Source organism: Ceratotherium simum, chromosome 1 (genome assembly GCF_057802395.1).
Source record: "Ceratotherium simum simum isolate JZ-2026a chromosome 1, ASM5780239v1, whole genome shotgun sequence".
Classification (NCBI taxonomy): Eukaryota; Metazoa; Chordata; class Mammalia; order Perissodactyla; family Rhinocerotidae; genus Ceratotherium; species Ceratotherium simum.
Window position 1 is genome coordinate 109,947,706 of NC_141900.1, and position 13,633 is coordinate 109,961,338.

General features: G+C 50.3%; 1 protein-coding gene across 2 annotated transcripts in view; it reads right to left on the reverse strand.

Moving 5' to 3' along the window:
• The window catches only part of PTPRN2 (protein tyrosine phosphatase receptor type N2), a 915,358-nt gene that overhangs the window by 485,992 nt on the left and 415,733 nt on the right, over positions 1–13,633 (reverse strand). For both annotated transcript variants that reach the window (XM_087433803.1, XM_087433800.1), the window contains one exon: positions 12,330–12,409. In XM_087433803.1, coding sequence (XP_087289929.1) covers positions 12,330–12,409 — 80 coding nt within the window. The remainder of the gene's footprint in view (positions 1–12,329; positions 12,410–13,633) is intronic.

Genomic DNA, 13,633 nt, shown 5'->3' on the forward strand with positions numbered 1-13,633 from the left:
CTCTGCGCTGCTGCCGTGCGCTAATGGATATTAATGACTGCAGAGGGGTTTGCATGCCACACACCTTCTAAGACTAAGGGTGAGGACTGTAGATATTGATGGGATCGTGGGAAGAATTTTTTAAATAGTTGGGCCTCGTAGAGCCTCTCAGATCATAACATCAGGACAAATTCAAGTGTCAAACACCTGTGCTTGGCCACAGAGCTGGTAGGGATGGCCACCCAGCAGAAAGAAGGCCTGCCCATGGTGCACCATGCTTCCTGACCTGGAGCAGCCCCAGGACAGGCCCTGGGGACAGCCTGGGGCCCAGGGAGTGGCGGGGCTGAGTCCTGTGGGAAAGACTCCCACTCAGAGCCTGCTGACGCCCTGTGCCCTACTCGGAGCAGCAGGCGCAGCTGGAATATAACCACTCCTGCTCTGCCGTTCCTCCGCCTGCCTTGGAGGCGCCATGGGAACTGCCAGGAGAACTCCAGGGAGGCAGGTGGCTTCCAACAGACGCTGGCACTCTCTCCGCTTAGAGACAGCCTGCTGTGCAGCGTGGGTGGCAGGGCTTCAGCTAATGGAAATTGTGCTGGAAGAGATGCTGGCTGCCAGGGCACGCCCCCTCCTTGCACACTGCTGAGGTGGCTGGTCCCGTGGCTTGTCTCCTCCCTCAGGTGCCTGCCTTGAAGCAATGTCTTTAAAAGCTGCGCTGTAGCCCACAGCCCTATATTCAAAATGAGCCACCTTCTATTTAGGCACAAAGGAGCTAACGTTTTTATGCCAAGATGATGAGAGAGAGTAGAAATATCATTCGTGTGTAGACAAAGAATTGTGGTGATGGTGGGAACAGTTACGGTCCCCTCGTGCCTTGCGAGGTCGGGCGTTTCCAAGCTCACATTAAGCAGAAGAGCAAAGTGCACAGCCAGCAGCATCTTCTGAGTGTTACCTCGAGGGCCAGAGCCCCATCATCACTGGACACATTCCCATGTGAGCTCCCCACATATGCAGTTCACCTCCCAGAGTGGGTGTTGTGGTCACCAACAGGGCACCAGCTGTGCCCTGACTGCTGAACTGGCCCAGCATTCTCAGATCTGCCGCTGACCCAATGGGGCCACAGGCATGGACGGTGGAGGCGAGGAACCCATGTGGTAGACAAGAGACCCACTCAGAAAAACTGGCGACTAGATCCCAACAGTAACAGCTGTCAGGACAATGTCCATTCCCTGGGTGTCCACAGCATGCCCGGTCCTGTCCTGAATTTTACCTCACCCAACACTTGATAGGCCTGCAGACCAACACTTCCATTCCACTTACAAACAAACCAACTGGGCCTTCACCAGGAGGGAACTGTCTAAGGTCAGAGGCCTGGGTCATAGGTTATAGGGCTAGGGGGGCTGCAGTAGATTCCCACCAAGGCCCATTTGATCACAAACTCTGCTCTCCCCCTGCGGCAGATGCCTCAGACACAAAATCAGCCCAGGGCTGCCCAGCTGCTCTCTTTCCACATCACTGCACACCCCACACCTCCTCTGAGAGCCCACGGGCCCCCAGAACACTCCAGCTAACCCACGCCTACCATTTCCTTTTAATGCGCCATCTTGAGTGCTTCCTGCTTCAGCAAGCAAACGCCCCTCCATCCACTTGACGCTCATCCTCGATTCCTCCCACACACTCACCCACCTGTCATCCAACACCAGGGCCAGGAGGTGTGCCTCCAGAATCCCCTCCCATCAGATCCTCACCAACCCCACTGCCACTGTCCCCTTGTCTACACCATTGTCCCCCCATCCAAATCACCATAACCCACCCATGTCACCGTCCCCCCATCCGAGTCACTGTCCCCTCATCCATGTTCCCATCTCTCCAAGTCACCATCCCCTCATCTGAGTCACCATCCCCTATCCATGTCACTGTCCCCCATCCAAGTCACCATCCCACCATCCATGTCACCATCCCCCCTCCATGTCACCATCTCCCCGTCCAAGTCACCGTCCCCCTCCAAGTCACCATCCCCCCACCCACGCCACCCTTTTCCTCTCTGGACCACCCAAAGGCCTTTACCCCATTTCCTCGGCTCCCCTCTTAGCCATCCCCACCGTACATTCCTCAAGCTGAAGCCAGGAGCTTGTAGAAATGCAAATGTATCAGAATTAAAGTGCAAATCTGATCCCAACATGCCCCCTTAAATTCCTCAGTGCTTCCCACTGGAGAAAGGAAAACAAAGCTTCAGTCTCTCTCTCCTCCAGGATGCAGTCTCTGCCTCCTCACTGTCATGAACTGTGGGTCTATGAGGACAAGAGAGGCAGGAAGCAAAGGGAAGCAACACAGGGGCACTGTGGGGCTTTACTGATCCGGTCACGGGCAAGGGAACAGGACCAACCTTGCCGGGAGCTCAGGAGACTGTGTAGGCCACCACAGAGCCACCCGAGGCAGGCAGGGAGTTTGGGGCGAGTGTCCTCCAATTCTCACCCGTCACTGCTGAGGGCGGTCCACCACATCAACCCCACTGCACTTCCAGCCAGCCCCACAGGCTGGGGGGCACTGTGCTCACTGCACGAGTTGGAAGTGCGAGGGGCATGAGCAGGCCGGGCACATGGTGCAAAGGCTCCGCGGCCTACTCTATCGGGGGAGAGGCTCCAAGCTCCCCCACCCTGCCACAGTCACCACTCTACAGCCCCCACCTTCTCGCTGCCCCAAGCGGACCAGGCACCCCCCATCAGAGCCTCCACTTTCCAACCCCTCCGCCGGGTGCCTGTGCCCCAGATGGTCCCATACCCTCCCTCACCTCCCTCAGGGCTTCCCTGACCACACTCGCCCTGAGGCCTCCTTCCCAGGCGATCATCCCCACAGGACTCTCACCACCCCACACACCACCCTGTCTGCTCAGGTCTCTTCCTGCTCCGATGCCAGCTATCCAAGGGCAGGATTCTGATCCACGCATGTGCTTTGTCTACAGCCCCGGGCACGTGCAGGGTGCGAGTGGAAATACTTGCTGAGTGAGTATTCTTCACATACGAAGGGACAGATGCGTCACACACAATAAATTACATGTTTGCTTTCTGGAAAGTGTGAAGCAATCCCACAGTCCAGTGGAACCCTGCTCTTCAGGCCCATTTCTTCTTCACAGGTACCTGCCCTTCCATTCCAAAATCAGTCTTGTCAGGGCAAAAGCTAACAAATTACACAACACAAAACAGGAAGATTACCCTATGGAAGGAAGGAGAGAGGGACTCATAAGTCCTCCTGGAGGAGCCCCGGCTACACAAAGCACACACGAGTCACCTGTGCAAGATCAGCAGGCTCTCAACGGAGCGTTCCTTCACGCGGCTGGTACGACCGTCCACAATCAAATGTCAGCCTCACCACCACCCCGCCCACTGGGTGTCGGTATCCCCATGTCACAGATGAGGACCCCAAAGCTCTGACATCCGCGGTGGGAAAACCCCAGCAGCAGCAATGACATGTGTCGAGAGCCTTCAGCACGCTAGGCCACTGCCCAGTGTCTAATGGTCTCATTTAATCCTGACAACAACCCGATAAAGTCGGTGCTGTTCCCCTATCTTACTGACAAGGGAACTGGAAGTTAAGTCACTTCTCAAATCCTCACAGCTGGGAGGTGATGGAGCATGCATCTGAGCCCAGGGACTCTGACCCCAGGACCCCACACTCCTGCACTGGAGTCGACTTCTCTCTGACTCCGGGGTCTGCCCTACTTTGCCCTGCATGAAGGGTCCACATAATGGGACAGAGCACTAAATTCAAGCACTGGGTCCCACAGGAGACCCCTGCGGCCCACGCAGAGCCTGCTTGCTAAAATTAGACAACTTTCCACACACGGCATGAAGACCAGTGACTGATTTGGCATAATTTATTTAGCACTGTGTGTCAGGCAGTGCCATACAAGAATGCCTAAAGGGGACAGCTAAGAAGGCACAGGCTATAATCCAACACAGTGATTGCTCCAGCTGACATATTGTTTAAAGGCTGTCAGAGCTGTCAGAGCTCACCTGGCACCGTGGTGGTCCAGGCCCTTCTAGAAGCAGCAAGTGGAGAGGCAGTGGGCCTCTAGATTCCCGTCTACTCATGGCAGAAGGTGGTGAGCATGGGCCAGCTGAGGATCCACAGAAAGCAGACCAAGAACAACAAGTGCCTGGCAGAATGTGTCCCTCGGCATGTCCCTCCCCTCCAGGGACCCGAGAGCACAGAGAGTTGACGGTGAGAGTAACTGGTGTTTCCAGCAGGTCCTTCTGCCATAAACGTCTTCAGCCATGCCAGGAACACCTCCAGAGAACTGTATATGCATTTTAAACAACTCTTGCTTCTTTCTGTTCAGAAGTGGGTTTTAAAAGTTTTAGTACTTAAAAGTCTTAGCTGTATTTCTATGGATATTTATCCACACTCTTCCAAATCCTGGCCGACTGGGTACGCTCTGGGCGTGGCCCTGCACGCCACAGGTTGACAGCTGACCACGTGCACAGTGGATGCTCAGAGGGGCTCTCCTGAGCAGGGGGGGAGCCTGAGGTCACACCAGCCCTCAGCCCTAGGGATGCCCTCTTTCCCCTTTTGGACTGATTCCCAAGTCACTGTGAACATGACTATGCAACAAGAACTCAGGCGCAGTCAGAAGGAGGCCAGATGCTGCCTGGAGCAAATGGGACTGGCATCCACTCACCCATCTGCAAGTGAGAAGGCGTTCCTCCCTTAACGCACAGGCTCCTTTAGTACAGAAATGAACATATGAAACTAGAGTGCTTCCTGGTATTTAGTCTACCCACCATCCCTCATCTCCCCCTGAATGGTGTTCACACATTTCTACACAGATAACCTTGCCACTATGACAAATGAAATTACTTCACAGCAATGACTCACATGTCTAAAACAGATCCCCCGTCCCAACCCACTCAGCTCCCACGTCCTGCCTTGCCCCTCTTCAGAACACTAAACATATCCTGATGGCATATTACACTATACTGTACTATATTACGCTACTTATACACGATACTATTATATTACACTATGCTAAATTATACTGTACTATGTTACATTACATTACACAACATTCTGTTACACAATGCTTGCTATCCCATAGTACGTTACATCCGGTCCCATCCCATCCCATTATACTATACTGCATTACATTGCAGTATGTTATACCTTACCATATCACATTACAATACATATTTATTTCCTCATTCTTTTTTTTTTTTGAGGAAGATTGGCCCTGCACTAACATCTGTTGCCAATCTTCCTCTTTTTCTTTTGTTCTCCCCAAAGCCCCAATACATAGTTGTGTATCATAGTTGTACAGTTGTAGCTCTTCTATATGGGATGCGACCTCAGCATTGCTTGATGAGTAGTGAGTAGGTCTGCGCCCAGGATCTGAACTGGCGAACCCCAGGCCGCCAAAGTGGAACACACGAACCCAACCGCTACGCCACTGGGCTGGCCCTATTTCCTTACTCTTCATCTTCTCCAGGAGGCCATATCTTCACTAGGGCTGAGTCTCTGTTTCGTTCACCCCAGCACCCCTGCCACCAGGACAGGGCCTGGCATGTGGCAGACTCCCGGTACGTATTGGCTGAATGATTCAGTAATTGGGGAACCGGCCTCCAACTACAAAGCAGACCCACCAGAAGCCACCCATCCTCAGAGACAACAGAACTCAGAAACCCTCAAAGTGAATTTCTCGGAGGTAAGTCTGCACCTTTTGACTCCCCAGTTCTGCACAGAGCTAAGCTCGAGCAAGGCACATTGCCATTTCCACCCCTCTATGCCCACTTCCCAGGCCCCCTCCTGATAGCTCCCCAGGACCCTGGTGTCAGCCTGGCCACCCTCCTGGGTCCCCTGAGCTCCCGGACTCCACTCCTGCCTCCACTCCAGTCCCGACTGTGGTGGCCTCGCTTCTGATCACATCCTTGCAGGATGGTTTTGCATCAGTATCTGATTCTTGTCGTTGACATATTCTGATGCTGATAGAAGCATCTAGAAGAGAGGTGCCCATAGATACTTGTGCAGAGCATGAATGCACACTTGACTCTGGATTATATTCCAACTCTGAGTCAACCAGCCCTGGATCTCAGCAGGAAAGGCAGGCCCCTTCCTTGAAGGCTGCCCAGTCTTTGCCCTGAAGCAAGCCTGGCCATCCACACGGGGTTGCAGCAGTGGCGGGGGCCTAAAAAAGAAGCACACAGATACCTTCCTGAGGACTGAGGATGAGAGGAGACAGACGTGTTCACAAATAGATCTTTAATGTGTTCTCAAACAGAAGCAAACTTTGTCATCACACAAATATGAAGCAATGCACACCCAGATGCTGTCATGTGAACTTCTTGAGTTGACCTCTCCAAAAAGTGAAATATCCCCAAATGACAGTGTGTTCTGTTAGTAGACTCATTCTTTTCTTCAATAGCGAGAACCGCATCTTTCTAGCCAGTGTGCATTCTGCAGCTGGGTCACTGAATCGATCCAGGATGAAACTCCCTTACTCATCTTCTGCTTTCGTCTAAGTAGGAAGGAGGAATGTTACTCTGTCTTGGTTATTTCTTTTCTCATCATCAAAACAGCGAAAAGCTTGAGGCAGAGCGCCTCGCCGCTGGATTTCCCTCTGAGTGAGAATGTCCCCTTCTGAGCGCACTGACGCCTTCACAGAGGCGGTTCCTCCTTCTCACTCTGCGGACACTGCAGATGACAGCATCTCCAGGATGTCTAAGTGACAAGGGCCTTTTTCCTGCACTTCGCTTCCAAAACTTACCTGTCAGTTCAGTTCAATAAAGAAAGCTCTTCTCTTCCAAGTAATAATCAACACAGGACACAGAACAGTCAGAGCTGGAAAACAACCTGCTTTTTTTCTTCCAGAGTTGCCCTTTTAGAGTTCCGCTTCACACGCTGAATCGCCAGTCACACGCGGTCTCCACCGCCCTTTGCGGAACAGCCTCCGACGTCCATCCATCCATGGGACACTCCGTCCAGTTCCCTCTATGTCTTTGTCTTTTCTCCCTCACGGGTCTTCCTTTGATGTTCTTCCCCTACTGCCTTGTTCCATATTCCATGCGCCTGTGGACACTTCCACAGCTTCCTTAGTCCACGTGCTGCCGGCCCACCAGCCCACCTGGTGAATCAGCACCCGCTCCCAAGAGGAGGAGGGGAGCGCTGGGCTCCCCTCAGCCTCCTGGCCTGTCGGCTGGGACCCCACAGGCCAGCCAAGCTTTGCGGGCCCCTCGACCTAGCAGCTGCCCGAAGCTGCAGGGCAAACGCGACCACTACCCCCACTGGTGCGCCAGAACCTCAACAATGCTGATTTCTGAGCAGCAGTTCAGCTCAACTGGAAAAGTCAGACACGGCGGTCTACACCTGTTGCTGTGGGCAGGTCACCAGGCCCCAGTAAGGACCACCCCCACTGCACCTCACGTGCCCAGCCACACCACGAAATCCACCTGCAGGCCTGAGTGTCCTCATCTGTGTCGCAGGCCTGGGGTGAGAGCAACACCAAGATCCCTTATACCTAAGAAATTCTCTGATTCTCTAAGTTTCTACCTCAGAAGAGTGCAGAATCATTGTGGACTTTCACTTTTAACTTTGTAACAGACGTCTCGTTTTCCTGTAAGGGAACACAAATTTTTTTAGCAAGTGGGCTTTTTTTGAGTATTTCCAAAGCATCCTTCTTAGTTTCTATTGAAAAAGTATAACTTTCTTTCCACATCCAAGGCTCAGCTGCTCCTCTAACATTTGCTTCAGTCTCTTAATCACAAAGAAAGTGCAATGAATGCAAACAGGTTTCGGGCCACAGGCTGGCTGGTGACGCGCACACAGCTCCATGCTGGAGAGCGCGGTCCGAGCAGCCGCGTCCCACGAGAACGGGGTGTGACCCGGGGTCACCGGGGGCTGGATGGGACAGGAGAACTTGAGTGCATGTGGCTGGTGCTGCAGTGAAGGCTCCTCTTTCTCCCCCTCACCCGGTGGCCTCCTGGTTTCTGGATTCTATGGCAGGCACAGCTGTGTGGGCCACGAGCCCAGCCCCGTATGTCACAGGAAGGCAGCACTGTGACCATCAGCCGTGGTGAAATTCAAGCCCCAGTGCTTCTTGTGGATACTGAAGATACAATTTCCTGTTGCAAAATCTGATTTTGAATCCAAACCTGCCAGCCTCATCCCTCCTCGTGCCTGGTGTGCGGGCTCTGTGCCTTGGCCCTCCTTCGCTGTCCCTCACGTGGCTCACCCTTTTTCTCCTGCCAGCCCACCTGAGATCCATGCTAGTCCCTGAAGCCTGCCCAAGGCCAGCTTCTCTGTGGAGCCTTGTCTGACGAAGCCTGGCCCCTGAGCCCAGGCACTGTGTCCACTGCTCTGACAGACAGGCTGCACTCCTCTTGGGCAAGGCTGCTGTCCTCCAGGTGTTTATAGTGGCGTAGGGGTTGCGGTGGTGCTCTGCCCAGGAGAGAACCTACCTGAGGGTAGAGTAGAAGCATGAAGCACTGACCTTGCTTGGGAGCACAGTTCAGATGGTAGAATTGAGGATGCATTACAGAAGGAGTCATCTCACTTTACCAGAGCGATTCCACTATACTTTTCAAAACAAACACACCTGCCCCCTTTCCCAGACACCAAACGGCTGGACGGCACTCAGTGAGTCAGGGGGCTCCAGGACCAAACATTGTAGGCGTGGGGTCTGGCCGCCATGGTCCCTAGCTCTGTGGCCCACAGCTGACGTGTGTTTTAAAAGCACTCCTACATCGAGAGCCAAGGCCTCAGCGTCCAGAGTCCAGCCCCGAGCCGGCATCCAAGGGAGATGCCACAAGAAATGAGGTCTCTCCCTCCTCCATGTAGACAACACAACGTGTAAAACAGAAAATCTGGAAGACAACACAGCAGAGAGGAGATCGCTAACCTCAGAGAGATGTTCCTCAGGTGAAGGCAAGAAAAGAGAGGAGCCAGACTCTGGGTACGAGAACTTCACGGAAAGGCACCAAATTCTTTCAATAAGGAGACGCCTGTTATCTGAAATAACACGTGGAACCTCTCTAGCAAGCCAAAAGAAAGAACAGCTGAATGCCAAGTTTTAGAGGCTTCGATTAGACAACAGTCGGCTGGATGACACTAAGGTGAAAGGGATCCACACCGCTAAGGACAAGCCATATCTAAACAGTCAGTGAGTGGGTCGAACACACCACCCACAGATGCCCAGCGCTGAAAATGCAACTTCAGCAGTGCCAGGAAAGGGGAAGTCTGTAGAATCAGCCCGATCCCAGGGGTAGGAGTGGAAGCACAGTGGGGCACACAAAGTCACTCCCGGCACTAAGTCCTGGGAAACCCGAAAGGTGAAGTGGGAGCTCTAAGAGCGGGAAGGAAGCCAAGGCAGAGACCTTTTCTGTAAGACGATTAACCACATTTTCTCTGAAAGGAGAAACGAAGAACACTGATTAGAAATATACTATTTCAGAATAAACTACCAGGGAAAAACAGAGTGAAAAAAGGATTTTTCTGGTCTGCCCCAATGACCTGGCACAAAGACTAAATGTAACTACCAGGTATTTCTATATACTTTGCAGTACAGTAAGCACCTCCTTGTGCAAGACCCACTTAGTTTTAATATTCACTAATACCCTATGTTCATGCCCAAGTTCATAAATTCAGCAGAATTCCCAGAGAAGAACCACCTACCATAACAAAGAGATTGTGAATAATGAAAACCAGCTGCATTCATCCTTCAGGATATACACCACGTGACGTTTGATGGGACTATTGTGGGATTAGCTGTATACCTATTCATTGTTTTGTATCATTTTGTATAAAATTAGCAAAATAAATGCCCTTTAACTTCCATCACCAGGACTGTGTCTCCCTTCATTAATAAGAACAAGTGACATCGACAGTGTCGTGCCATTAAGCCCCTGAGGGAACCGAATGCACAAGTCACTGGACACACAGGCAGCTTAAACGTGCGGGCAGCACAGGACACCAGCAGCATTCCAACAGCAGTGTGCCGGTGACACACGCAGCAGCACCACCACAGCCGACCTAACCAGGTCTGCCCACAACACCATTAGGTAGCTTGCGACAACACTATTAAGATTCCACATCATCTTTTAAAACCAGAAGCCAAAAAAAATTCATCTTGGGTTCACAATTCTCCCTTGTTAACAGGTGAGCCAGTCTCCCACTCGTGTGGACACTGCGCTCAGCCAGATGCTGCATCTCCTTGTGGCACCAACATGCTTGCAGGCAGACCCGGACTAGTGCTCACGGCACTCGTATTTCTACTGCCCAACTACAAGATCCTTATGGTCACAAACTTATTTTTCATAATCTTTTCCCTGTATAGCAGCAGGCACATTCATAACATCATAAAATTATTCAAAATATAAAAGGAACTAATTTTTTTAAACTGTTACCTATTTCTCACACGTACAACAAGCAGGAGACACTCTGGCTCACACAGCTATGATGGTGAATATAAATGAATGGTATAATTCAGCCAATTCAAGTATTTAGAAAGTTGTTGATATGATGCTAAAATATATATTTTATGTGTAATTTCCCCCTTGGTCTAACACTTTAGTACATGACATGAACACATTTAAAATGATCAAGAAACTAGATTTTAAATAATCAATCTTACTTTCCCAGAAAGCAATAAAATAAATGAAAGGCCATTGTCAGTGAGTACATGATCATGATTTCAAAAAGATAAAAAGACTTCATTCCACTTTAGTCCATTCATAGCATCCTTAGGTTCCAGCAAATCCAATTTTGAAAGTATTAGTTCCCAGTACTGGGATGAATTGCCAATTGTGGAACAATTGTTAATGCATTTCTGCATAAAAACTGATAACAGATTTGGTCTTAAACATGTTCAATAATCTCTTACATTGAGGAACTAGGACTGTAAAATGGATGCTGTGGAGGGAAGGAGAGAGCCTGTGACCACGAGGGGTCGGAGCCTTTAATACACAACTTCCACTCCTTTTCTGGGGCCGAGTATTTAGGATGAAATGTGCTGACTTCCTTTTGCCAGGACCACATTAAGCCGCTCAGCTGAAGAAAGGACGTCTTACTACTTTGCAAGTGACCTCCAGGCTCCACACGTCTTACAGCGAAACACGATGGTGACATGGAGTCTGGGGGGGTTGGGCTCTCCACAGCTTAAACCTGTCAGGTTTCTGGAGTGTAGTACAACTTTGCAAGGAATTCTTCAACCAAAAATACTTGGCCCCCAAAATCACTATTTTTAGCAAATAAGAGTTACTAAGGGCACCAAGATATCCTACAAGTAAAATCCAGCAGCAACCAAAACAGATGAGACCAATAGTTTATCCCATTAAAGAGGGGAGAGCAGCCATCTTCATGCCTTGTTTACTATCACTGGATGAAGAAACTTTAAGTTAATAGGATGCCAATACAGTGACACCTTAATCCATGAGAACTATATATGCAAATCTCTAAGTCAACCAGAATATTTTGCTGCATTTTGCGTTGAAAAAAAAAAAGATGTAAATTTCATTTAAAAATAGTTCATATATCTGGCAACATACAGGATTGGCTCAAACAAAGAGTTGTCTTCTGCTGTGTCTGGATGAACACACATTCAGCCACGTCTCTTACAAACGACTACACAATACGAGAGTCCTAACTGCTGAGTCGCGCGAAGCCCTGAAGACCGTCGAGCTGAGGTCCTGCTCTATTTCCTATATTTTTCTTAGGAGGCAGAAAGATTGTACAAAGCGTTTTACAAAAGTAAATGCTTCCAGTAAGCTAAAAACAGAAATCTGAGGTTGAGGAAAATGCGTCTTTGTATCCACCACCACATTCTGTTCTTTCAGACCCCCGCTGGTTGAGCTTTGTGTTCCTCATTCAGGGACAAACACCAATCGCATGACGGAGACCCCTCAACAGGTCTCCGAGTCTGAGGAGGAGTGACGAGGGCTGGGGACTAAAAACCACGCTGGAATCCAGTCGCTCGTTTCTATTCAGAACTTCCCTCGTGTGCTGCCTCAGTCTGTGATGGACCAAAGTAAAGCCAGTGTGTGCTTCTTGCCTGGTACAAAACGGAAAACCTCAGAGCAAAATCACATGTGTTCTGTCCACACGGGGGTCACTGCAGACCGCGCTCTCGCGACGCCAGCCTTTTCGTGTGGTCATCGTCTGCCGCTGAAGCCTGGCCACGTTTCACAGCGACAGTGAGGCCCTGGCCATGTGACCTGACCCTGCTACCCTCTCGCTGTCTCCCCCATGAATATGGGGGTCCTGAGGAGGCTGTACATCATTCTGGGTTGTCCTGAACCACTCGTCTTTCTCTCCCCCGCCTGGGGTGTGCACGTGCGTGTGTGTTTGTGTCGACATCATGTCGACCTTACCTGCTGCCTTCACAGCCTCTGCAGTCGTCACGTTTCGGACATTGGTGCTCACTTTGAAGGTCACTGCTGGTCCCAGAACACTGGAAGAGATCATTGAGGAGAAATTCAGAACTCAGCAGATGGTGTTGCTTCTCGGAAAGCTGCAAGGAAAACACTGACATGTTTATAAAACACATGCACTCAAGGCCACCGCTTGCTCCACATGTGACCGCGGCTGGGTTTCAGCTTTCCTGGACACCATCACTGTTTGTTCCCATGTTCCAATAATTCCATCGATGGGCTCTACTGTTCTAATACACACACTTGACAGTGCTCTTATAAAAACTCAAATCAACCCCCATAACCCAACAATAACAAGCAGATATTTTTGCAAAGGAAAAAGAATAATTGTTATGGAAACAGATTTTAGTATTTGGTTCCCAAGAGAGCAGAATGAATCAAAAGCAGAAAAGAAAGAGATTGGTATTTTAAAAATTCTCCTGACAGGAACCATTTAAAAACCTTATCAAAGTGGTTAAGAACTATTCAGTATAAAAATAACTGGCATAGAATTGCCAGAGAGGAATTATCAAATTTTTTCAAAGCTTTTTAAACACTATATTGAACATGATTTTGAAAAATACATAATGTTTTTAATAATTTGATTCATCTGAAGGGGGAGGAGGAAGTCAGGGTCACCTCCACCAGGACTTCTCTCCTAGCTCCTCAGTCTCCTAGCTCCGTCATCTGCCTGGACACTCCTCATAAAGATTGTTCCCTCCCATTTCCCTCTTTTATCTCTCCCTCCTGTAAATGAAGGCACACAGTCCAGAGCTGGTGTCACATAGAGAGAAGGAACGAGCATGGCAGCCCGCGAGGAGGCGGTGCATTCTCAGCCCCACACTGAGCATGCTGTCTTTGCAGAACAGACACTGTTCTGCAGAGCACTGGTCTCCACGGGCCCAGAGCTGTCAGGATGCCTCTGGCAGGAGAGCTGCCCTTCCTGGTGGTCACTGGAGGTTCCCACCGTTACCTATGGACAGGCTCTTAAGTTCAACTGTCCTCGCCTCGGTCCAGGGGCTGGGCTCTCCTTGCTCATGCTGTAGAATCTTATCAATGTGTGTGGGTTCAACTACCAATAATAACACCAATAATAAGAGCAAAACAGCCACTTCTGCCATTTGTTAAGCCTCTACCACGTGTGTGCAGGAGCCTCACATATATTATGTTTAATCCTTCCAGCGTTCCTGCAAATCAGATGCCCTCACTGCCATTTTAATGATCACTAAACTGAGGATCCAAGGGCTTTCGACAGTCCTCTCAAG